This window comes from Triturus cristatus, chromosome 7, assembly GCF_964204655.1.
Source record: "Triturus cristatus chromosome 7, aTriCri1.1, whole genome shotgun sequence".
NCBI classification, from domain to species: domain Eukaryota; kingdom Metazoa; phylum Chordata; class Amphibia; order Caudata; family Salamandridae; genus Triturus; species Triturus cristatus.
In genome coordinates this window covers 813,117,487-813,143,943 of record NC_140590.1, presented here as the reverse complement: position 1 = coordinate 813,143,943, position 26,457 = coordinate 813,117,487, and the positions used below count along the sequence as shown (strand labels likewise).

Sequence of the window (26,457 nt, the reverse complement as noted above, 5' to 3'; positions counted from 1 at the left end):
ATACAAGCCAAATTGCGCGATCTTAAGGGGCAGCTTGAAGCTGTATTGAGCTCACGTTAAATGCAAAGGTGGGAGGCTAGCAGAATAGCCCATTTTGAATATGGCGAAGGTGCAGGGAAACTACTTGCTTGGAAAGTAAAATCTGATCAAGCAAGAAATCATATCAACTCTGTCTTCAAGGATGGTATATCCTATATTTCTGATGAGGACATCAGAGGGGCGTTTCCCTCCTTTCTTCAGGAAATTTACAGGGAGGATGGCGATTCAGATCTTATGAAAATTCAGTCTTGGTTAAGTAAGATAAATGTCCCTGCACTAAACCCGGAACAACAAGCGGTCTTAGATCAACCGGTAACTAAGGAGGAGGTCTATAAAGAAATAATGAGATTGAAAAAGGGTAAGGCAGCAGGTCCGGACGGTCTTCCCTCTGAGATATATATAGATGTATTATTAAGGAAGTCGTTCCGGTCCTGACAACCCTATTTAATCAAATCCTTCAAGACTGAACGTTCTTTTGTTGAAATACAGAAATCCCTTGCTCATTAGACCATAGGGAGAAGACAGAGGAGGCAATATATCACACACACCGGCACATATTGGCCAGATAAGGAGTCTCTGACCACAGGCTGTCGAGTGAAACAGGCTGCTTGATAGAATCGGACAGTCTAACAAGTTTAAATCTGTCACAACGTATCTTGGACCATTTTGAACCATAGGTACATTGCTAGATACTTTAGATGACACTGTCCCAAATTTGGAGGAAATACACGTCAAATACTGTGGAAATCTTTCAAATTCACAAGATCGGGGAGTGAAGCCTCTTTTATGGAATAGTAGAGAACCAAAGGTAAGATGGCAGGGGAAGCATAATGCAGGACAGTCAGTCACAATATCAGTCTCTTACACACCATTGTGCATTATCAGACAAGCACAATAGACACCAACTAAACAACCCTGTCACACTATTAGAGGTCGATTGACATGGCTATACACCAATAAACACTTCACACACTCAGAGACCAACTGATACAAACAGACATTGACAAAAATGCAGCCAGATACTTACAGATCTGCTGACACATTTAAACTCTCACAAATAGGCACTATCAAAGACCAATGTACAAGATCAGACATTGCAAAAAAAGAAAACTTAATGTTAGACACAAACAATCAAACGTGAAAACAGCAATGAACATCTTCAGACACAGATAAACCATGGATCATTGTCAGATACTCTTAAACTTACTGCCACTTTCAAACACAAACACTAGGGGGAAATATTAGACAATCAATGGCCAATGGAGATTGTATTGGACTTAGCCCTGTTTATCCATAGCCTCACAGACACCAACAGACAACCACAGGCTAATGGTTCCTTTAAGAAGCTAAAAACCAACAATTAGAGACCCCAAATGTCAATACATACACCAAAACATGAACAGAATGTAAATAACAGGGAGAACGTTGTATAGTATCAGACACATACATATAAAAAGAGACTCTATGACATCAAACAACAGATGAACACTATTGCAAAACCAAAATTCAATGGCCACTTTTAGACGCTCAAAGAACAGCAGACACAATCAAATGCAGCCGCCTTAAATATGCTCTAACCTACTGGCAATTCGAGTTATCGGGCACACTTAGACAAGAGGGTACTGCCAGACACCCAAAAACCCAAAGAGGCTAATAGACAGCCAAGCACCAGAGACCACTGTCAGGGACACAGCGATTAATGGATACACGCAGATAAATAAACGCTCTCAGATTTCGAAAGACCAATGGAAAAGATTAGAGCCCATGAGAGATGGCAGGGGCAGTCTACTAACTAAAGCTCAGACACCAACAAATGCTGTCAGACACCCAAAGGTCGGCAAACGCGATCGGAGCCCTGCTTCAAAGTAAGAACAAACACGATCAGGCGAAAAGAAACAAACCTGTCATGAACTGAAACTGTGAATAATAGTCTGTGCAAAACGAGTGCCTGACCTGAACTCCTATGAACAAAATGAAACGTTTTTCAACGTTTGCCAATATTTGCGAATCTGTGAATTGAGTCAATAAAACATCCTTAGTCTGAACAGAATAGATTAAAAGCGAGTTTTTCAGGCATAAAGAGAGAGAGAGAGAGAGAGAGAGCAAACTAGTCGTAATAGAGAGTGAGGGAGGCATAAAAAATGAGGTTGAGGGATGCGGCCAGAGAAAGAGAGTCAGAGAGGGCGAGCGAAGTGGAAAGAAAGGGAAAGTGGGTAGCCTGAGTAGAACGAAAAAGTGGAAGAGAGAATGGATGCAGAGAAAGGCGGTGAGGGGTGAAATATTTGCCTTCGCAGGACAACAAGCAACTACATCCAAAGATTAATTAAACCCTTGAATATCCGGACTGTCCTTGCTCGTATTGTGCTCTCAAAATGCGCCATTTGGAGGCAGCTGTGAGAGAAATGCGTGCACACAGATTGTCCTTGTCCGAGTGAATGCCCGGCCAGCCGAGGGCAGATAGGTGGGTTGCGGGCAAGAGGGGAGAGGCCACGACATGCATGCGAATTATCCAGATCCTGAGAACGCAGGCACCATGGGGGCTCCCAGGGCTCTCCTTCTTCCCTGCCACTCCGCTCCTACTTTCTACCATTCCGTCTCCGGCTGCCTCGGGAGAGGCGCGCGCGGGGCCCCGAGAAAAGAGGTGAGTGCCTTCCTCGCGCCATGCGTCGACGCACGCCACTTGGAGTGGTTCTTTTAATGGAGATCAACAGATGCCTACACGATGCCCTCCTTAGCGCATACATGCCAGGCGAGGGCAAAGCCGGGTACGCCCAGCTCCGTGACCCAAAGTCTGTGCCCCGAGACATCTAGTCACGAGCAGTGCTTGTAAAGTAATACTTGGTGAGCGGCCGTGTTGGCACCTGCGTTCATGGTTTAATTGTACATCTGGCTGGCGATAGGGATCTGAGGTGTGTGCCTTCAGCCTCTATAGTCAGTGCCTTCTCAGTAGCTGCTGCGGTGGGACCTGTCAGTCTGAGTCTCTTCGAGGATAGCTCTGCTGTCTGAGAAGCGGACCTCAAGGTAGATGCACCTGTATTTTACTTACCTTCAGCTTGCTTTACTTGCTGGACTAACCCTGACCTGAATACTATTACCACCCCTCATGTACAGTGCTTAAAAAAGAAAGAAGTACGGTATGTAGCGTTGCATGAAAACACATTGTCCCTGGTGTTGTTGCTATTACCGCTATCAGTAGTGCAATTAGAACCAGGAACAACTGAGCTGGAAGAGAATAAGATGCGAATCGAGCAAACGAAACAGCAGGAGCCATGAGGTGTGCAGCGTTTGTACAAGAGTCAATAAATACACATAGCACGTGAATTTGTAAAGCGCATATTCACCCCCAACGGGGTGTCTTGGCGCTGAATAACAGATGTTTATTGTTACCCAACTCAATGGTACTCATTCTATCGACCTCGGAAAGGATGAGAGGCTGAGTGGGCCCGCCGATATTTGAACCTTAGACCATGAGGTCGAACAGAGGCCCCAGCAATGGGTGCATTAGGCCACCGAGCCACCAGACCAGCTTTGACACACACGTGTAAATGGCTACATTGTTTCTAATTAAATCACTAGTCTGGCATGATAATAACGTAATAATACCCAGAATGCATTCAGATTCCAGACGCCTGGACTAATCGTCTAGGCGCTTTCAAGATACTTGGCATGGTTTATGCACAAGCACTGTTAGTTAGCGCTTGTTGCTATATTTTAATTTTGCAAACCAAATTATAAATACAAATACTGTTTTAATCTGTAGGTTTTGTATAATGTGCTGTGTAATTATCTAGTGTTATTTCCCTTGCAAGTCTTATTGAGCATACCCCAAAATAAACATTATCATTATTATAATAATAATAATAATAATTATAATAATCATTATCATTATTATCGTTGTTGTTATTAATACTAATAATGACGATATCATTGATGTTGCTAGGGCTCTGCCTGTCTGCTTGTTCCACTGTCATCTTAGCCCTCTTCCCGCTCCAGGAGCTGTTCCACCCAAGAGTATCAAGACAGTGGCGCTGATTGACTATCAGGCTTTACTTGTTGCTAAAATCACACTATGCCTTGTTCTGGTTGATTAGCCTATTTTGTGTAAGCCAATAATAAGTTTAGCGAACTTCCAAACTTATGCTTAAGCAGTTATTAAGATTTCTTTGACTAAAAATTAGTTTATGCCTCATTCTGGCCTTAACTTAATTGTTGGGTTATGCTCTACATTTTTATCTGTAGAGCTTTAGTTCCAAGCTGTTCCACCTACCTCTTGGCATCTTGTATTTGTAATCAATCAACGATTAGGGGCAGTGGGCTTTTGGAAAGGTCCAACGTAAGTGCCCTGATATACTTCAAGAAATGAGTACGAAGTTCCTCAGTGGGTCACAAAACACAGTAAGAGAGTTCCTGTTTTATCTTGCACATCCACCATCTACACGTACTAGGCCCCTCACACCCATGGCACCTAAACGGCAAGGAACAAAAGATCTCCGGTAAATAGCCCCTTTATGGGTGCCCATCGGGTATTGCAGCGCCGACCCGACGAGGAGCAGGCCCATATGATGAAGCATGACACCTAGCTTGCTGGGTGTGTGAGGGCCCTAGTTCTGAAAGGAGGAATTCCCTCCTCCTTCGAGGACAACCTATCAACGTGATATCACATAAAGGTGCCGATTACGATCCGGTAAAAACCGGGTACGAACCGTCGGTCGGAGCGTATTCTCCGTCCGACTCGTACCCGGTTGTAAAACATTACAAACATGGAATTACGATTCGCACGGAAACACCATTTCCGTACGAATCGTAAAAAACACCGACCTACGAAAATATGCATACGAATGTGATCCGGGAATGCTGCGACGTGACGTCCGGACGCTTCCAGGCAGCGTTTCACGACCCAGGAAGTACGATTCGAACCGACAGCAGTCCGGACGGCAATATTTTTTACGGCACCCAAAAAGTGCCGGAAATGCGAAGTACGGCGCGAAACGACCAGAGTAGGTGGCCCGGTAAGTGCCGTACCCCCCCCAGCCCCCGCATGTATGCGCCGTACCCCCCCCAGCCCCCGCATGTACGCGTCGAACCCCCCGTGTATGTACACCCGAGTACGTGTCGAACTGTACGTGTCAAACCCCCCGTGTATGTACACCCGAGTACGTGTCGAACTGTACGTGTCGAACCCCCCGTGTATGTACACCCGAGTACGCGTCGAACCCCCCGTGTATGTACACCCGAGTACGTGTCGAACCCCCCCGTGTATGCACACCGAGTACGTTCGAGTCGTACCCCCACCCATGTATGTACGGTGCGTACCCCCAGCGCTGGGGGTACGCACCGTACATACATGGGTGGGGGTACGACTCGAACGTACTCGGGTGTACATACACGGGGGGTTCGACACGTACAGTTCGACACGTACTCGGGTGTACATACACGGGGGGGTTCGACGCGTACTCGGGTGTACATACACGGGGGGGTTCGACGCGTACATGCGGGGGCGGGGGGGGTACGGGGCGTACATGCGTGGGCTGGGGGGGGGTACGGCACGTACCGGGCACCTGTTTGGACGTCTCCATGGTTGTTATAGGAGTTCGGTGCGGACGGTCTTTTAACCATACGGTTGTACATTCGGACGCCCGGGACGGATCGTGATTCCCCGGTCGGACTTCGCTTTTCACGTTTGTACGGTAAATCGTCCGAGGATGTGTCGGACACTTTTTCTGACCCGAGGACGTGTGGGGAATTATTCCCAATGCGACTCGTATGGGCTTTTTACCATGCGAATCGTGATTGCGAGTTTGTACGGCACTTGTACGATTCGTACGGTAAAAAGACCGGATACGAGTCGTACGGGAATTTTTTTTACCGGATCGTAATTGGCACCAAACTCTCTTACTGTGTTCTGTGACCCACTGAGGAACTTCATACTAATTTCATGTAGTATCTTGTATTTGTACTCATTTATGATTGTCTTTTTATCATTATTATGATTTTTTTTCCAAGAAGTGCTGAATCTAATTAACAGACTCTGCATGAACTGAATTGAAAGTGTCTGGTTACATCAAATGCCACGAAGAGTGGTTGACACAAGAGGCAAGGTATAGGTATGCTTCTTAGATTGATTATACAAATTAGAACATTAGTGGTAACCTGCTATCAAATGGGTGTTAATGCTGTAGTCAAAAAAGAATTACATGGGTCAGCATACCTGGTTTTCAAGTGTGCTGAAGTGAACTTAAATATGGTAAAGAGTCCGAATATAGAGTTGGAATTGTCGACTTGTACTAATATCGAGTGCAAAATATCGAGATACATAAATATCGACTGCAAGAATATTGTGGTCAAGAATATCAAGTTTAAGATAAGTAATATTGTTTTCTAAAATATCGAAGTCATTAATATCGTTTGCAAAAATATAGGGGCCGATTCCGATCCTGGAAAAACCGGGTACGAACCGTCGGTCGGAGCGTTTTCTCCGTCCGACTCGTACCCGGAAAAAAAACATTACAAACATGCAAGTACGATTCGCACGGAAACACCATTTCCGTACGAATCGTAAAAAAACACCGACCGACGAAAAAATACATACCAATGTGATCCGGAACAGCGCCGACGTGACGTCGGGACGCATTCAGGCTGCGTTTCACGAACCAGGAAGTACGATTCGAACTGACAGCAGTCCGGACAGCAATATTTTTACGGCACCCAAAAAGTGCCAGGAAAGCGAAGTACGCCGCGATGCGAGCGGAATTGGGGGACCGGTATGCGCCATACCCCCCCCCCAGCCCCCCGTATGTACGTGCCGTCCCCCCAGCCCCCCCCGCGGATGTACGCGCCATCCCCCCAGCCCCCCAACGGATGTACACGCCGTCCCCCCAGCCCCCCGCGGAAGTACGCACCGTCCCCCCACCCCACCCCCGTATGTACGGTGCGTGCGCCCAGCGCGTAGCGCTGGGGGTACGCACCGTACATACGGGGGTGGGGGTACGCACCGTACATACGGGGGTGGGGGTACGCACCGTACATACGGGGGTGAGGGTACGCACTGTACATACGGGGGTGGGGGTACGCACCGTACATACGGGGGTGAGGGTATGCACCGTACATACGGGGGTGAGGGTACGCACCGTACATACGGGGGTGGGGGTACGCACCGTACATACGGGGGTGAGGGTACGCACTGTACATACGGGGGTGGGGGTACGCACCGTACATACGGGGGTGAGGGTACGCACCGTACATACGGGGGTGAGGGTACGCACCGCACATACGGGGGTGGGGGTACGCACCATACATACGGGGGTGGGGGTACGCACCGTACACACGGGGTGGGGTGGGGGGACGGCGTGTACATCCGCGTGGGGTCTGGGGGGACGGCGCGTACATCCGCGGGGGGGGGGGGCTGGGGGGATGGCGCGTACATCCGCGGGGGGGGCTGGGGGGGCGGTGCGTACAGCCGCGGGGGGGCTGGGGGGACGGCGCGTACATCCGCGGGGGGGCTGGGGGAACGGCGCATACATCCGCGGGGGGGCTGGGGGGATGGCGCGTACATACGGGGGGCTGGGGGGGACGGCGCGTATGCAGGCACATGTCTCCATGGTTGCTATTGAAGTTCGCTCCGTGCGGTGTTTTTTCCATACGGTTGTACAATCGGACGGACGGGATGGATCGTACTTGCGCGCTCGGACTTCAGTTTTCCGATTTGTACGTAAAATCGTCCGGGGACGTGTCGGACACTTTTTACGACCCGAGGACGTGTGGGGGAATTTTCCCAATGCGATTCGTATGTATTTTTTCCCATGCGAATCGTACTTGCCAGTTTGTACGGTACTTGTACGATTCGGACGGAAAAAAATCCGGATACGATTCGTACGGGGAACATTTTTCCAGGATCGGAATCGGCCCCATAGTTGCAAAAAATATCGTTCTTTTAATTAGTGTTATGTATTTTAGTATGTATTTTAAATGTATGTACTCTATTTTTTTGTCTAAGTATTGCATTTGTTTTTTAATATATGTGTTACATTTTTAGAAGTTATTAATTTTATTTTCATTAAATTTAGCGTTTTAGTTCCGTAGCCGGTTGTGAGTTTATAGGGGTACAGGGTGGGAAGTAATTTAATTATAATACATTTATTAATATTTTTTATTAATTCATATTTATTTATTTTATTTTGTTAATTGTGGGAATTAATTTATTATCAATAATGTATTAATTTGTTGTTAATTATTACTAATTATTTGGTAATTATGTTAATTGTGTCATTTTTTAGGAGCGGGTTGTGGGTTAATAGGGGAGTAGGGTGGGAAGTAATTTAATTATAATTAATTTATTAACATTTTTAATTAATTAATATTTATTTATTTTATACTTTATATTGTTATTTGTGGAAAATAATTAATTATTAATTATTTAATAATTGGTTGTTAATTATTATTAATTAATTGGTAATTATGTTAATTGTGGATTTTTTTTAGGAACGAGTTGTGGATTGATAGGTGAGTAGGGTGGGAAGTAATTTAATTTTAATACATTTATTAATATTGTAATATAATATTCAATGAATTTTATTTTATAGTGTTAATTTTGTGAACTAATTTATTAATAATTATTTATATTTTGCCTGTTAATTGTTACTTAATTATGTTAATTGTGTCATATTTTACGAAACTGGTGGTGACATTTATAGTGGAATATTGTGGTAGGTAATTTATTTATAATTAATTAATTATTTGTTCATTAATTCTAATTAATTAATTAAAATTTAAATATGCCAATTGTGTAATATTTTGATTTGTGAGTTGTGAGGTTTATAGTGGTAAATCTTGGGAAGTAATTTTTAAAAAATTAATTAACGATTTGTTGTTAATTGATATTAATTTATTAATGTAAAATTAGTTATGGAAATTGTGTAAATAATTTTAGGTGTGTGTTTTGGAGTTTATTGGGGTAGAGGGTAGAACATAATTTAGTTTAAAATAATTAATCATTATTTGATCATTAATAATAATTTATTAATTGATAAATATTTTTGGTAATTGTTTAGTTTTTATTGTGTGTGGGGATTTAGGTTCAATAGTTGTAAGGTTTGGTTAGCATATTCATTTCCCCTTTCTTAAAGGTGTTTTTTTATCATTAATATTTGTTTAATTGATAATTAATTGTGTTAATTATGGAGGTACACTTTTTGGTTTAATTTAGATGCGTGTTGTAAATTGTATGGTGTTATAGGGTAGGGAAATAAATGTTACATTTATGTAATTTTTATTATTGGGATTAAAATTAATTTCTATTACAAAATATGTATTTGTAATGTTTTTGTTAAACTAAAAAATGTATATTTTTATGTCAATTTTAGACTTGCTACATTAAAATATTGTTCTATGTTTAGTTTATTTTTTTTATATGTTTTGTTTTTGTTTTTTTAAATTATATTTTGTATTGTAGTTGATATTCTGTTTGTTTTTAAATTTGAATTTTGTCTGTGGGAATAGTAATTTTTACCCCTCCGCTATCCAACACTTTCCCTACTGTTGCATTCGCAGGAGTGGAAATAGTAATTTATATCCCTACGCTATCCAACACTTTCCCTTCTATTGCACTTGCTGTAGTGGGAATCGTAATATTTACCCCTCTGCTATCCAACACTTTCCCTACTGTTGCATTTGCAGGAGAGGGAATAGTGATTTTCTCCCCTCCCCTATCCAACACTTTCCCTACTGTTGCACTCATTGGAGGGGAAATAGTAAATGAATACCCTCCGTTATCCAACACTCTCCCCACTGTTGCACTCATTGGGCTGGGAATTGTAATTTGTATCCCTCCGCTCTCCAACCCTTTCCCTACTGTTGCACTCCCTGAAGTGGGATTAGTAAATTATTCCCCTCCACTATCCAACACTTTACCTACTGTTGCATTCTCAGGAGTGGGAATAGTAATTTTACCCCTACTCTATCCAACACTTTCCCTACTATTACACTTGCTGGAGTGGGAATAATAATTATTACACATCCGCTTTCCAACACTTTCCCTACTTTTGCACTCGCTGGAGTGGGAATATTAATTGGAGTGGGAATAATCAATTATTCCCCTCCGCTATCCAACATTTTCCCTACTGTTGCACTCGCTGGAGTGGGAATAGTAATTTTTACCACTCCGCTATTCAACACTTTCCCTACTGCTGCACTTGCTGGAGTCGGAACAGTAAATTATTTCCCTCCGCTATCCAACACTTTCCCTACTGTTGCATTCTCAGGAGTGGGAATAGTAATTTATACCCCTACGCAATCCAACACTTTCCTTACTGTTACACTCGCTGGAGTGGGAATAGTAATTTTTTACCCTCCGCTATCCAACACTTTCCCTACTGTTGCACTAAATGTAGCGTACAATGTAGGGTTAAAGAATATTATATATTTTAATTTTTCAAATTATATTATAATTTTTTCTTTTTATGTTACAGGTGTATGTTTGCATATATTTATCTTTATTTTTTAATATATTTCTAATAGTGTATAATTAATTAAAAGTATTATTTATTAATTATTTGTAAGTAAATATATACATATTACATTTTCTATATGTATGTTTAATTTCTTTTTAAATTACATTTATCACTTATTTTTTTTTTTTTTTTGTAAAACCGTTTTTATTGCAGAACAATAATAGCAGCAGCATACATTCTTACTTTGCCTGCGTCGCTTTCAACAATGCCATATGTCCCGTGGCCATTTAGACAGCCGTACACAGCTCATGAGCCCACATCCCGGAGGCCGGGCAGCGATGTTCAGGGTATCATTATACTGAACTATATTTTGAACTTTACTTTTGCCGCTAACACGGTAGGGTGACTACGTTCCGCTTTAGAGTTTTCCTCCTCCCCGTCCCCCGCCCCCACACTGCCCCTCCCCCATCCCATTCCCCGTCCCCCTCCCTCCCTCCCCGCCGCCCGTGCCCATGCCCGCGACTGCGACTGTTCCCGGTCCTCGCATTTAGTCTGGGGTACAATTCAGAAGTACATAACTATTCGCTGTGTTTGTGTGGGTGGAATGCTCCGGGGGACCCCCTCGGGCTCGGACGGCGTCCCGTCCTCCTCCATCACACTATTGCGCAGGGCCTGCACCAATCCCTCCCATGCCGTGGCCGCCTCCAGCGCCCTGTCATCAGCCTTGCGAGTCGCTAGTTGGTATCGAAGCGTGCTTTCACTCGCCGCCCATTTCTGTAGCTCCTTGGCCCACCTCCCGTGTGTGGGGCCCGCTTTTGACTTCCAGAGTCTCGTCACCTCCCTTTTAGCTAATAGGAGGCCCATGTCGATAAATCTACTTGTATTCTTGTTTTTGGGTGTGTGAGGAAACCAGTGTAGGACACAAACCGCCTTGGTGTATTGTAAGTCCCTGTCCGTCACCTCGGTCAGCATTTCGCCTACCGCCCTCCAGTAGTCTCGCAGGTGAGGGCAGTCCCACAGCATATGCCCCAGCTCTGCTCCCACCGTTCCACACCTAGGGCACGCCGCATCTGCCACCCCGAAATACTTCCCAAGGTTACTCGGTGTAAGGTAGGCCCTGTGGAGGATATAAACATGTATCAGCTGAAAGCGCGCGTTTCTGGTACTTTTCCGAGCTCGCCGCACTAGCCCCGCCCACGTAGCGTCAGGGATCTCAGTCTGCACTTCCAGCTCCCATTTCGCCTTTAGTGCCGCCAGCGGCCGCAGAGTCTCACGCAACATTCTGGAGTACAGGCAAGTCACCCCCTTATAAGTGCCAGCAGACATCATGGTGTACTGGCAGGCTGCGGATGTAGTGGGTTCCATGAGCCCCGCTCCCCAATGCGCCTGCATCGCACTTGTCACCGCCGCATGCATCAGGTAGTCTCCCCTCGGAAGGTCGAAGCGCTCTTGCAGCGTTTGGTAAGGGACCAGCGCTCCCTCTTCGTATAAGTCACCCAACATTTGGAGGCCCGCCTCCTCCCACATCTCCCACATCTGCAATCCCGACCAGTCTCCGCCATGCGGGAGCGCCGTTACCATTCCCAGTGGGATCTCCGGCGCATACGGTCGCGCACCCCGGCCCGACGTTGCGATCGATTCCAGCATTACCGGAACGTCTGCTCCTCCAGAGATAAGTCTCTGATAACCAGCCTCTGCTGCAGCGTAATATACGCCAGTACATGTCGAGGGGTACCCTCCTCCCTGTCCTGCTCTGGCCCCCGGTATACTCGCGCTACTTCCTGCGTAAAAATCTGCAACTGCGCTGCCAGGTAATACAGTTCAAAATCAGGCACCGCCAGGCCTCCTTCGTCTTTTGGCCGGGTCAGGGTCGCCATCGCAACTCTGCGCCGTCCCGTGCCCCACAAGAAAGAGACTACCAACGATCGCAACTGTCGGAAAACAGAGCCCGGTATCCACACTGGGAGCGTGCGAAAATAATACAGAAGCCGCGGTAATGCAATCATTTTCAGCAGCGAGACACGCCCCGTTACCGAGAGCGGGAGGGTGGACCAGAAGGACATGTTGCCCTTCAGTGCCCGGATACACCGCCCCACGATGCCATCCAGCATATCCGCGGCAGTGTGGTATATGTGTACTCCGAGGTATTGAAGGCAGTCAGGCTCCCAATTGAGCAGTGGCCGGAACGGGTACAAGCAGGTCTTGGACCAGTTCATCCGCAGCCCAGAAAGCCTGCCAAATCGTGCAAGGAGCCGCTCCGCTCCGTCCAGTGCCTCCGCCGCATTCTCCAGGAACAGGAGCAGATCATCTGCATATAAGGAGATAAGTTGCGGGGCCCCTCTATAATCCAACCCCCTGTAGTAGCGGCCTGTTCTGGCCTCCGCCGCGAGGGGCTCCACTGCTAGTGCAAACAAGAGTGGGGAGAGCGAGCATCCCTGCCTGGTGCCCCGGCCCACGCAGTACTGGCGCGATACCAGGGGTCCCACCCGCACCCTTGCCACCGCCGAGGCGTATAGGTCCTTCGTCCAACCGATGTACCCCTCTCCAAGGCCGAAACGCCGCATGGCTTTGTACAGATATCCCCACTCTAGGCTATTGAAAGCCTTCTCTATATCTACGGATAAGACGAGTGGTGTTCGAGCGTTCACCTGCGGATCCCCCATCAGGCGAACAAGTCGTCGGATGTTAGCCGTGGTGCTCCGCGCGGGGATGAACCCCGACTGGTCCCTGTGTATCTGTCTCGGCATGTGCCTCAACAACCTAGCCGCCAGTATGGTGCTCAGTATTTTATAGTCCGTCGTCAACATCAACAATGGCCTATAAGAAGCGGGGTCCTGTCCTTCCCTCCCCGGCTTCAGTAGTGGGATCATCAGGGCCTCACACAAAGATTGGGGCAGCCTACCCCTCGTCTTGGCCTCCTTATAAACCTCCTGAAGCCGCGGGGCCAACTTGTCCAAGTATCTATCATAAAATTCTATTGGCAGGCCGTTGAGGCCCGGGGTTTTATTTCGGGCCATCCGGTTCACTGCCCCTCTGATTTCCGCGAGGTCAATATCTCCGCCTAGGGCCTCTGCGTCTTCCCGGTTAAGGCGCGGCAGTTGTAATCCTTCTAGAAAGTCGTCGATGTCCTCCTCCCGTCCCTCCGGCGCGCTTTTGTCGAGTGTCTCGTAGTACGAGCCGAACCTCTCCAATATATCCATCTGGGCCGTGACCACTCCGCCTCCCTCCCTGTCTAAGGCCACGATCGGTTGACTACGTTTGTTGGGGTTGGCCAACCAAGCCAGCAGCGTTCCCGCCCTGTCCCCCTCCGCGTGCGCCCTCACCACGTAGTTCTTATAGTCGAAGCTGCGGAGCCTCTCCACTTCGACCGCCACCGCCTCCCTCGCCTCACTCACCGCCTCTTGGAGCTCGGGGTGGCCAGGCCGCGCCATCTCCGCTGCCCTCAACGTCCCCTACGCCTTGTCCAAGTCTTCCAACAGAGTTCGCCTTACCCCGGCATATTTCCCTATGCAATGCCCTCTAACAGCAACTTTGAAAGCGTCCCACTCCATTGCTCTAAGCGCCGTGGACCCAGTGTTCTCATTAAAGTAGTGGGTAATCCTGTCACCAAGTGCCGCCCGGTAAGGCGGGTCGTCTAGTGTTTCAGGCCTTAGCTGCCATGTTGGGACCCTCGAAATCTCGGTCATCCAGTCCAACGTCAGCAGCAAGGGGTTATGATCGGAGAGTGTTCGGTTTAAATACTCGGTGTGCGCGACTGATTGTAGTACAGTCGGGGATCCCAAAAAGGTGTCCAGCCTAACATGGAGGTCATGCAGTGACGAATAATAGGAGTAGTCCCTCAGTGTTGGGTGCTGCGCCCTCCAAGCATCCTCCAGGCCCCACCTCCCCTGCCATTCAAGCCTGCCCTTCGCTAGCCGGTGTACCGGGGATGTCTCTAGAGGCGGGTGGGATCTATCCAGCACGGGGTCCGCTATTGAATTAAAGTCTCCCCCCAGTAGGATAGGACCCGTTAGGTAGCTGGCCAGCACTCCAGAAAGTCTCGCAAAGTACGGCCCCTGATCCGTATTAGGTACATATACGCTACATAGCACTATGTCTCGGCCCCTAAGTTTACCCTCAACCGCCACATATCTGCCCTCAGGGTCTATCGTGTGCCTAGTTACCTGGAAGGGGGTCCCCGCTCGGATCCAAATCAGAGTGCCCCTCGCAAAAGCGGAGTACGTGGTGTTAAATAACTGTCCTCGCCACCTACGCTGCAGCGCCACGCCCTCTTGCTTTGTTAAGTGCGTCTCCTGCAATAACGCAATCTGAACACCCCTGCGCAGCAAGTAAGCGTGAATCTTATGTCTCCGTGCCATTGTGTGCAGCCCCCGTACATTCCATGTCACACATTTCACCATCCCAGTATTAACCATAGTCCCATGTCCAAAGCCAGGGTGCCATGCCCCTCCAAGTCCAGCCGCAGTCCGTAGCACTATCCCTCCCTCCCCTGAAAGAACCCCGTACCCCCCCACCAACTCCCCCGCCTCGAGTCCCCCCAACTACTCTCGGCCCCACCCCCCCCAGAACAGGACCTAACTTCGAAAAAGCAGCTCCCATCCAAACTGTAAGGAAGAGCAACCTCACTCGACCACCCACCGAAGCCGCAGTCAACACTGCGGCAGCCTTAAGGGCCTCTAGGGTGCGACCCGGCACCAAGGGCGGCAACCACAATCCCGTCCCCCCGCCCCCAATCCCCCCAGTGTCACTCACGAAAATCCAGACATTTCGGCAGCCTGATTCCTCCTCAGGAGCAGCCGGGCCCTCCGACCCCTTCACTCCAGCCGTGCGGGAGGGCCTCTCCTTCAGCCTTCCACTATTTCTCCCGAGGTCTGCGGAGTCACCACCGGGCCCCTGGCCCCAGTAAGTTCCGATTGGTCAGTGTCCGAGCTTGTAACACGGCTTTCCGAGCCCGACCCGCGGGTCGACTGGGTCGCTCCCGCTCCCGACAAGTCCACCACCACCTGCAGGGCCGCCTTCCTCTCTTCCTCAGTTTGCGAGACCGTGGGCCGTCCATCTCTCCGCTTCCTCTGCCGGAGCCTCCGCAATTTCCGCACGGGTTGTAACCGTTGCTCCTCCGCCGCTCGGGATTTCGCACCGTCCGTCCTCGCCTTGTACTCTTCCCACCACGCCCAGGCGTCCTCCGCTGCGGGGAAAAACACCGTCTTATTGTCGACCACCACTCGCAATTTGGCCGGGAAAAGGAGCGAGTACTGGATTCCCTCAGCTCGCAGCTCTCGCTTGAGCGGCAAAAAGGAGGCGCGCAGTTTCTGAGTCTCAAAGGTGTAATCCGGGAATAGTGTAACGTTGCTGTTAGCCACTCGGAATGGTCCCACATCCCGTGCCCGCTGCAGCAGCCAGTCCCTGTCTTTATAATGCAGCAGCTTCATCACCACTGGGCGCGGTGGTTGGCCTGGTCTGGGGGGTCTTGCCGGCACACGGTGCGCCCGCTCCAGCGTGAAGAAGGGCGAGAGTCCGTCCGGAGCCACCTCTGTTCGCAGCCAGGCGTCCAGGTATTGCACCATGTCATCCCCTTCCGTTTTCTCTGGCAAGCCCACCAGGCGAACGTTGTTACGCCTGCTGCGGTTTTCCGCTTTCCCCGCCCGCCGCTCCAGGACTTGTCTGCGGTCTATCGCCTGTACCAGCCTCCCCTCCATAGATTTGTGCGCCGGCACCAGCTCCTGTAGAGTGTCTTCCACGGCCGTGACCCTGTCCCTCAGCTTGCCGTGGTCAGCTCGCAGGATCCCCAAGCCGGACGCCACTTGAGCTATGTCCTGTTGCAATGCATCTTTTGTGGCCGCTATGGCCTCTAGAATGCAATCGCGCATCTGCTGTAGGTCCGCAGGGCTCTGGGTGGCCCCATCTCTCGCCTCCGATTCAGGTACCGCGTCTCCGCCTTTAATCTTGGGCTTACCCATGACGCAGGGTCTTCCGCCAATCGCGGTTCTCTCTCAGTGCGGTGCCTTCTCCAGGTAGGACTCCCTCTAGGCGTTCCGGGGGGCCCGCGGGCGCTCGCCGCCCTCTTCCAGGCTCGTTCTCGTTCCAGGGGCACCGCCGCCGCGCCGTCTGCCAGCGTCCTCATGCAGGGTACCACTCAAGCACGTGGGCCAGCGCAGCCCAGCCCCTCTCTCCCTTCAGGGCCTGCTCTCCGGTAAGCGTCTCCTCCTACGCTCCGTGTGGCCGCTGTCCCCGTCGCAGCCCGCTGGCTCCTCACGGCCGCGGGGCACAGTACTCCACCACTAGGGCGCTCGGCGCCGTTCGGCTGACCTCCTCCGCAGTCGCTGGGGGCCCCGCCACTCACAGGAGGCGCAATCCGGCGCCCCCCCCCTCGCCGCCGTCCTCCGCCGCTTTCGCGCCGGTTCAGGGGCCGCAGCAGTGTCAGTGCCTTCCAGGGCGCGTCTCTCCTCAAGCTGCCAGCTGGGAGCGCTCTCCTCGGGGCCTCAGGATCCCCCCCAGCGCAAGGGAGCTCGGCGTTGGAGGCCCCCGGTCTCTCACCCCCGGCGCGCCTTCATAGGCCCCGGCCGCCCCTTCTGCCACTCAGTCGCCAGCCCCTCTCGCCAGCTCCATCGGCGCCTCCGCTGCTTGGAGCGCGGGCCCGCCGTTTCGGCGCGGGCCGTCCAGGCTGGCAATCCGTCCCCGGGGCCACAGACGGGGTCCGCCAATCCTCGCTCTCTTGGGGGCAGCCTCCTCTTCCTCGATCCGCCACACCGGTAGGCCACAGCCCTCAGGGCGTTCGCCGGGGCAATCCTCGCCCCTCTCCCCGAGACGGCCGATCCGCCGCCCGCTCAGCGCTCGCCAGCGGGGCCCAGGGTCGCAGCCCCAAGCTACCTCCCGCAGTCAGGGCCAGCCCGGGTGGGTCCTCCTCGCGCCGCCTCCGGCCCTACCGGGTCGTCGCGATCCCGTCCGCCGCTAACTGCACAGGTCCGGATTCGCGGCCGCCACTTTGGGCTCCGTCGCTCGCCAGGTCGGCACTTTCCAGCCCCGGTCGATCTCCTCCGGATCGGCACCAGATGGCGTCCCGCAGGTCACTGCCACCCGCCCCGCACTTAGCGCTGCTACAGGGGCCCGGTGAGCGCTGGATTCCGTGCTGTCTTCAGGATTATTGCGGGGATCGGGAGCGGAGCTCAGAGCTCACGCCGCCATTCCCTTCGGCATCCAAGCCACGCCCCTTACATTTATCACTTATAATTGTTAAAATTTACAAATAAATCTAAATATATTTTTAAGTAATATGTATTATTTTACATTATTTTTATACATATAAAAAAACAATATTTTGTACTTGGATATTTTTAACAACAATATTTTTTCCGATATTTTTGTACTTACCATTATGAAGATAGGAGGTCTATATTTTTGACAACGTTATTTATGTCCCGATATTTCTGTAGGTCGATATTAGTGTTGCCGATACTCTGTCAGGTATCCCTTAAATATATAACAAAAACAATGGTCCTTAATAGGAATTAGAAAGCCATAAATTCTCAATAAAATTGTCTGCATTTAATGATGTCATATTAATCAATAAACATTAACCATCGATCATGAAAAATGCAGTGAGGTGATCAAATGTGCTCGTTGCTCAAGCAGTGTGTGATACAAACGTGTGATATACAATATAACTACATCACAAATCAGAAAAATGGCCCACACTGCACAATTAAATGCATTAAAAAGCGGTAGTCGATGGTGTTTCGATCCTATTCAAGATATTAGAATCATCATCGGGACTCAAAAGTAACAAGAGCCGGAGGGGTAAGCTTTATGAGGAGGAAGTGTTGGTGTAAAGATAAGCACAACAGAAGGCGAAATACAGTTAGACATTACTGTATGTTAATTTTGTTCAATCATTTATGTCCAATGTATAAGGATTTTGCAAAATCACTTACTTCAAACTAGAATTCTATGCGGAGCAGCATGTTGTAAGGACACTGACTAGAAGATCATAGATGCTCTAGAAATGAAGCATGAGTGAATATGCCAGAATGCTATTAAATATGGAAGAGAAACTGGTGACCCTGTATAGGGTATTGGGGTATACTTGGAATGCCGCATGGGCTGTTAGCACTTCCTAGATAGTACGGCTTAGAAAATGGAGAGTATCCAAAATGGAAGAAATGGAATTAATTTATGCCAAGTGTGTTTTGTACATTTGCCAATAAATATTAGACAGGAGGCGTAGGTATACCTGGGAGAACAGTATGGCTCTAGTTAGAAGGGTACACAGGAAAGAGTGAGTACTTCTTGGCTGCTGGCTTGCTTCTTTCAATTCTCCTGCTGGATCCGGTCTACAGGCCAGAGCTCCGGGCACTCCACAGGCATGTATACATGCCCAATTCTCGGGTAGCCCAGATGGCAATATTTCCTCACTTGGCCCTCTAAATATTATTATCCGATGATACTGAAATGGAAACATATGTTTTAAAAGCTCTAGTGTTGGATAGGCTTTTATGTCTGTCACAAATCCAGCATGCCCTGAAACAGAAGGAAGTGCTGTGAGACTCACCATAGTGCTTAAGGGCACCTGCTACATCTGCGGAACTCCGGCAGCAGAGCAGCCAGGAAGAAGCAGAACTTCCCTGACAGGAATCTTATGGTGATTCAGGTAGAGGCCTCCTCTACTGGAACCTGTCCGTACATACTCCCTGCCTACAGGACAACAGCTAGAGAAACAAATCAAGGTATTTAGAAATACATTTCCTCTCTTACAAAAGGGTTGGGTTTTGCGACAGTGTATTTATAAGACATATGGTGTAAACACATTCAAAACCCTCCAAGAATATCAGAGCACGATGATTAGTAAACTGGGGCTGCTTTTAGGCGTGAAGAAATTATTGTTGCAGCAGACACCTACATGAGTCGACCTTAGATGGGCATGCATGGAGAGCAGGGTAGTGTAAGGTAGTAGGGAAATCATATTGATAACTTCAATTTTCAGAATCAATTTTTTAAGTTGCTGTAGGGTGTGTTTTCATACCGTGGTATTGAGCTGTGGAGCATGGCACCTCTCTCCACGGCAACAGGGATACACAGTACTGTCTGTAAAGGGAGTGGCCGGTCCACCAATACATCTCCCCAGGGTGAGAGGTGTCTGTAGTAGTGTTTGAGAAAAATGTACCTCTCTGGTCATAAGTCTTCCCATACTGGCAGGTATACATAGTAGGCTGTGGGGGCGAGCTTCCCATTTTTGCTGACACATCTCTCTTGCATAATAAGTCTGCATATTAGAATCTAGAGAGACACTGGTCTCGCTTCTGTGACCAGTCTTTTGGATGATGGGTGTCAAATTAGGGTGTGAAAAGGGGCTTACCTCACTGATCACAGCTCTCCCCAAGATGACAGATGAACAAGGTGTGGAGAGGAAATGAGCACTATACTGAGAATACACTGTCCCATCAAGTCAGGCATCTCCGCAGACTAACACATGTGCAAAGAAGGCTGTGGGAAGACACTGCGCTCTGTTCATACCTTTCTGGTTATGAATGTCCATAATAGGGTATAAAATGGATTAGCTTCTCTGCTGAGAACTGTCTTTTGGATGACAGTTGTGTATATTTGAATGTGAGAACACACTCAGCTCTCCCTTAAACATCTCCCTATGAGGAAAGGCAGGTGTAGCAGGGTGTAGACACAGATAGACCTCTCCGCTGAAACTTCTCTCCAGAGCCACAAGCACATATAGTAACTTGTCAAAAAGAACTTACCTCTCCACTATCACATCATCTGCAACAGCTGATAGCAGTGTGTTGCAGAGTATGAAGATGCACTAGTCTCTGTGACAAGAGCTCTATTTTGTATGATAGGTCTCTGACAGTGTGGACAAGAACTGATCTCTCTGCTGAAACCTCACTGTTGCATGACAAGTCAGTATATCAGGGTATACAAATATATGACTTCTCCATTACCACCTCACTAGTTGCCCACACCATACTGCACATCCATGTTGTCCTGGAGATCGGTGTTAGTGGAGAGGACAATGTTTTTCTACACACTCTGGTGCCGATTACGATCCTGGAAAAACCAGGCATGAACCGTCGGTCGGAGCGTTTTCTCCGTCCGACTCGTACTCGGTTGTAAAACTTTACAGACATGGAAGTACGATTCGCACGGAAACACCATTTTTCCGTACGAATCGTAAAAAACACCGACCGACGAAAATATACATACGAATGTGATCCGGGAATGCTCCGACGTGACGTCGGGACGCTTTCAGGCAGCGTTCCACGACCCAGGAAGTACGATTCGAACCAACAGCAGTCCGGACGGCAATATTTTCACGGCACCCAAAAAGTGCCGGAAAAGCGAAGTACGCCGTGAAACGACCAGATTAGGGGGCCCGGTACGCGCCGTACCCCCCCCGGCCCCCGTGAGTACGCGCCGAACCCCCCGTGTATGTACACCCGTGTACGTGTCGTACCCCCCGTGTATGTACACCCGTGTACGTGTCGTACCCCCCGTGTATGTACACCCGTGTACGTGTCATATCCCCCCGTGTATGTACACCCGTGTACGTGTCGTACCCCCCGTGTATGTACACCCGTGTACGTGTCGTACCCCCCGTGTATGTACACCCGTGTACGTTCGAGTCGTACCCCCACCCGTGTATGTACGGTGCGTACCCCCAGCACGGGTGTACATACACAGGGGGGTACGACACGTACACGGGTGTACATACACGGGGGGGTATGACACGTACACGGGTGTACATACACGGGGGGTACGACACATACACGGGTGTACATACACGGGGTACGACACGTACACGGGTGTACATACACGGGGGTACGACACGTACACGGGTGTACATACACAGGGGGTACGACTCGAACGTACACGGGTGTACATACACGGGGGGGTACGACTCGAACATACACGGGTGTACATACACGGGGGGTACGACTCAAATGTACACGGGTGTACATACACGGGGGGTACGACACATACACAGGTGTACATACACGGGGGGTACGACACGTACATACGGGGGCTGGGGGGGTGGTTCGGCGCGTACATACAGGGGCTGGGGCGGTGGTTAGGCGCGTACATACGGGGGCTGGGGGGGTGGTTAGGCGCATATGTGGGCACATGTCTCCATGGTTGCAATGGGAGTTCGGTGCGGACGGTGTTTTTTCCATACGGTTGTGACATCGGACGCACGGGATGGATCGTACTTGCGCGGTCGGACTTCACTTTTCACGTTTGTACGGTAAATCGTCCGGGGACGTGTCGGACACATTTTCCGACCCGAGGACATGTGGGGAATTATTCCCAATGCGACTCGTATGGAGTTTTTCCCATGCGAATCGTACTTGGCAGTTTGTATGGCACTTGTACGATTCGTACGGTAAAAAGACCGGATGCGAGTCGTACGGGGAAAATTTTTACAGGATCCTAATCGGCACCTCTATGTGTGTTGTTCTCGGGAGAGGTGTCATTGGACAGGAAAATCCATTCCCACACCCAAATATAGACGGTTATTGCCTTGGGGAAGGTTCACAGTGGAGAGGCCAGTGCCTTTAATATATCTATGCAATACAGAGGTCTTACATGTGAGGTAGGTAATTTCTACACCCTACTATGCATACTACTTAGCCTGGGGAAAGATATGATTGGAGAGGCCGTATCTCGTTACACCCTACTCTACACATTGGCCACCTTGATGCCAGTGGAGAGGCCAGTCCCTGAAACACAACTCCCAAGGCCGGAAGGTCTCAGGCAGGTAGAGAGGTCCTCAGTCAAGGGGATAGAAAGGATATAACCTCCCTATTCTATACACTTTTAACCAAAAGAATATCCTTTCTATGATTTATTGGTTGCTTCCTCTAGAACTAGGAGGTAGCAACACAGGAACGACCAAAAGTAGGGGGGGTTGTTGTTCCTAGGTGTGTGATGGTAATACTCTCAAGAAGCTTCTTGAGAGAATTATGAGTATGACCAACCCGTTGTTTATGGGTGGGAAGGGAAAAAATAAATTTTTCTTTTAATAGCCCTCACTCACTCTAATAGTGACATGCTTCATCATAGGGCTCACCCCAACTCCTAAAGGTCGGGGTGGGCTCAACAGTGTTTCAGGAAGCACTTAGAATATTGTACTATTAAAAATAAAATTAATCACCCACTCCTAAAGAAATCTTTAATAATAGGGTGTGCGGGAAGGTTAAAAGATGGCGTGTCAAAATGAGGCGGCTCTCAATCCCGGAAGCGTGAAATCCCCAGCATTTATCTGCGGAGCCGATCCAGGGCACTTGTGCAGGTCGGGGAGCCTAAGCATCAGTAGTTGGAAGCAGGGCAGGACCTTTGACAAAGCAATGTTGGTTTGGAGGGGGCCAGTCACACACAGGACTTTTGGTCATTCCTGTGTTGCTACCCCCCAGTTCTAGAGGAAGCAACCAATAAATCATGGAAAGGATAGGCCAGTCCCTACATATACTCTACTATACACAGTTGTTGGGTTTGGGAGAAGTGTGAGTGAGAACCCAATCTCCACTCACACCCTATGCACTGTTGTCATACTGTGAAAAGCTCTCATTGGAGAGGTCAGATTCTACACACACCCTACTAATGGGGACTGTAAGGTATAAGTACTGAAATAGAGAAAAGTCAAAATTGCTGTCCAAAAAACGTTACAATCTCGCAAGAGTATTGCAAGATTGAAACAAAAAGTTGGGGTGGGGATAATCTTTCTCAATCAAGAGGTTTCAGGCTTCTGTGTTTGCACAGTCTAATATACATACACTATGATGCAGGTGAGGGCAGCCGTTTGGGTGCTCCACCAAACTCTCTCAGATGTCAGTATCCCTAAAAAAGGGGATTTATACCTTGAAAAAATCACATAATGTTGGAATAGGGTGGCTCTGATGAGAGCCTTTGTGTTTATAGTGCTCAATATTCAGTTTCACATAGAACTGGATGTATTCCTTGAAGTAATTAAGGAAGACCACGTTCCCTTCTACAGTGTAGTGCACTCCGTCTCACCTATAGACACCTGGCATATCAAACCAGATGTTATTATGATATGTAGAGTCCATGACATGGTCACAAAGAAATGCAGAAACTGTTTTACTGACATGATTCCAGGATTTCTCAATCTAAGGACAAAACTCTTTTGACCATTGCCATTTTTGCTTTTGACATATATCAGAATATACAAAGGCAGTGTGAAGGAGGGAGATACATAAGTTTTGGGAAGATCTCCTTCATTTGGATTTCAAGTGCAACCCCTGTGACTGTGCCTAGGTCAATGCAACCACAGTGCACTATCATGAGGTCTGGGTGCTCCCAAACCAAAATGCTGTCAACCAATGGCAACACTTGATGTTACTTCATACCTCTGTGGCCTACTCAAGTTATGTCCAAGTTTGGAAATCCAAGATTTTTGTCATTACCTCAATTATTGGCATATTTTCCAGCCCAGTGGATGAAGCAGTGTCTCAAAATCCAGAGGCAAACCGTGGTGCAGTATTGAAATCCCTGTCACAAGAGGAGTGCTTAGCAAAAGGAGTAAGCCCCAAGAGCAAGACTGAGTTATATGAGGAGAGAAAAAAATGGGAGGGTGGCACAGTTGTAAATGCAATTTGTAGATTTGTGGCAGTTAGAAATGTAGGTTAGATTGTGATCAACTGTTGTTTGTATGGTGCACAGTTACTTGATAAACAGTATGAGCTTTCCTATTGGGTGATTTTCCAATTTTGGTGCGGTCTTGTGATAGGCTCGCATGAGTAAAGCAGGCAGCACTGCCCCTTCGGAATGCACACAAGGGCTCAAGTTATAGTTACCTTAGGGCACAAGGAGTAGTTTCTTGAGATAAGTATAACTATAACTGCTGAATCTCTATGATCTTGTGTGTGTAAAATCTGAACCTAACTATAATGTCCCTGCCACCTTGTTTTTTTAGTGAATTTCTAAGGTTTTTTAAATTCTATTTCATAAATATAAAGTCTCTTTAACCTCTGCTTTGTTCTATGAATTACTATGTTTTTAATGGTGTTTCCTAACTATAATGTCCCTGTAACCTTTGTTTTTTTCAGTAAATTTCTAGTTTTTTCTACATAAAGTAATATTTAATTACCATACGTTAATCTAACTGCCGCCGTGCATGGCCTTTAGCCGTGCAAGGCAGAGGGATGACTGCATGGCTGCGGCAACCCTCCCGCATAAAGCCAACTGCACATGTGCATGGCAGGTTGTTGGCTGCAAAATCTGGCCTATGGCCCGGCCCTGCAGCCAACCCCCCATGCAGCCAACCCATGATGCGCATGGCCTTTGATTGTGCGCAACTATAGGTTGGCCGCAGGGCCAGGCCAGCGGCCGGGTCCTCTGGCCAACCCCCCAAAGGCATGTACAAAAGGGGGTGGTAATGGACAGAGCATCAGAACCAATCAAACACTCACACCCAGTCAACAGATCTGGGTTTTATCCATCACCGTTCTTTAGCCCACTCTGCCACCCCAGTTCAGACATGGCCATATGCAAATCAGTCTGACCCTGTGCCTCATGGGAACAGTCCAGCCCGAACTGCCAAGCCATGCCTTCCCTGGACCGGAAACAAGCTTCCTAGACCGGTTTCTGGCATTTCAGCCGTCTTCAGCCAGGCTTGCTTGAATCCAGTAGCAAAGTGAGCAGGGGACTCATGTCTGAGCATACCCTGCCAACTTATGGTGAACAAAGCGATACAAAAGGGGGTGGTGATGGACGGAGCATCAGAACCAATCAAACACTCACACCCAGTCAACAGATCTGGGTTTGATCCAACACCGTTCGTTAGCCCACTCTACCACCCCAGTTCAGACATGGCCATATGCAAATCAGTCTAACCCTGTGCCTCATGGGAACGGTCCAGCCCGAATTGCCAAGCCATGCCTTCCCTGGACCGGAAACAAGCTTCCTAGACCGGTTTCTGGCATTTCAGCCATCTTAAGCCAGGCTTGCTTGAATCCAGTGGCAAAGTGAGCAAGGGACTCACGTCTGAGCATACCCTGCCAACTTATGGCGAACAAAGCGGTACAAAAGGGGGTGGTGATGGACGGAGCATCAGAACCAATCAAACACTCACACCCAGTCAACAGATCTGGGTTTGATCAATCACCGTTCTTTAGCCCACTCTGTCACCCCAGTTCAGACATGGCCATATGCAAATCAGTCTGACCCTGTGCCTCATGGGAACAGTCCAGCCCGAACTGCCAAGCCATGCCTTCCCTGGACCGGAAACAAGCTTTCTAGACCGGTTTCTGGCATTTCAGCCGTCTTCAGCCAGGCTTGCTTGAATCCAGTAGCAAAGTGAGCAAGGGACTCATGTCTGAGCATACCCTGCCAACTTATGGTGAACAAAGCGGTACAAAAGGGGGTGGTGATGGACGGAGCATCAGAACCAATCAAACACTCACACCCAGTCAACAGATCTGGGTTTGATCCAACACCGTTCGTTAGCCCACTCTACCACCCCAGTTCAGACATGGCCATATGCAAACCAGTCTAACCCTGTGCCTCATGGGAACGGTCCAGCCCGAATTGCCAAGCCATGCCTTCCCTGGACCGGAAACAAGCTTCCTAGACCGGTTTCTGGCATTTCAGCCGTCTTAAGCCAGGCATGCTTTAATCCAGTGGCAAAGTGAGCAAGGGACTCACGTCTGAGCATACCCTGCCAACTTATGGCGAAAAAAGCGGTACAAAAGGGGGTGGTGATGGACAGAGCATCAGAACCAATCAAACACTCACACCCAGTCAACAGATCTGGGTTTGATCCATCACCGTTCTTTAGCCCACTCTGCCACCCCAGTTCAGACATGGCCATATGCAAATCAGTCTGACCCTGTGCCTCATGGGAACAGTCCAGCCCGAACTGCCAAGCCATGCCTTCCCTTGACCGGAAACAAGCTTCCTAGACCGGTTTCTGGCATTTCAGCCGTCTTCAGCCAGGCTTGCTTGAATCCAGTAG

The 26,457-nt window shown here is 48.8% G+C and overlaps 1 protein-coding gene across 1 annotated transcript in view; it reads left to right on the top strand.

The window, feature by feature from the left end:
• The first annotated feature begins 2,320 nt into the window (after positions 1–2,320).
• The window catches only part of LOC146810629 (cationic amino acid transporter 2-like), a 160,855-nt gene continuing 136,718 nt past the window's right edge, over positions 2,321–26,457 (top strand). The window contains exon 1 of the mRNA XM_085617682.1: positions 2,321–2,680. Within this exon, the coding sequence (XP_085473808.1) occupies positions 2,534–2,680 (147 nt within the window). The 5' untranslated portion in view covers positions 2,321–2,533. The remainder of the gene's footprint in view (positions 2,681–26,457) is intronic.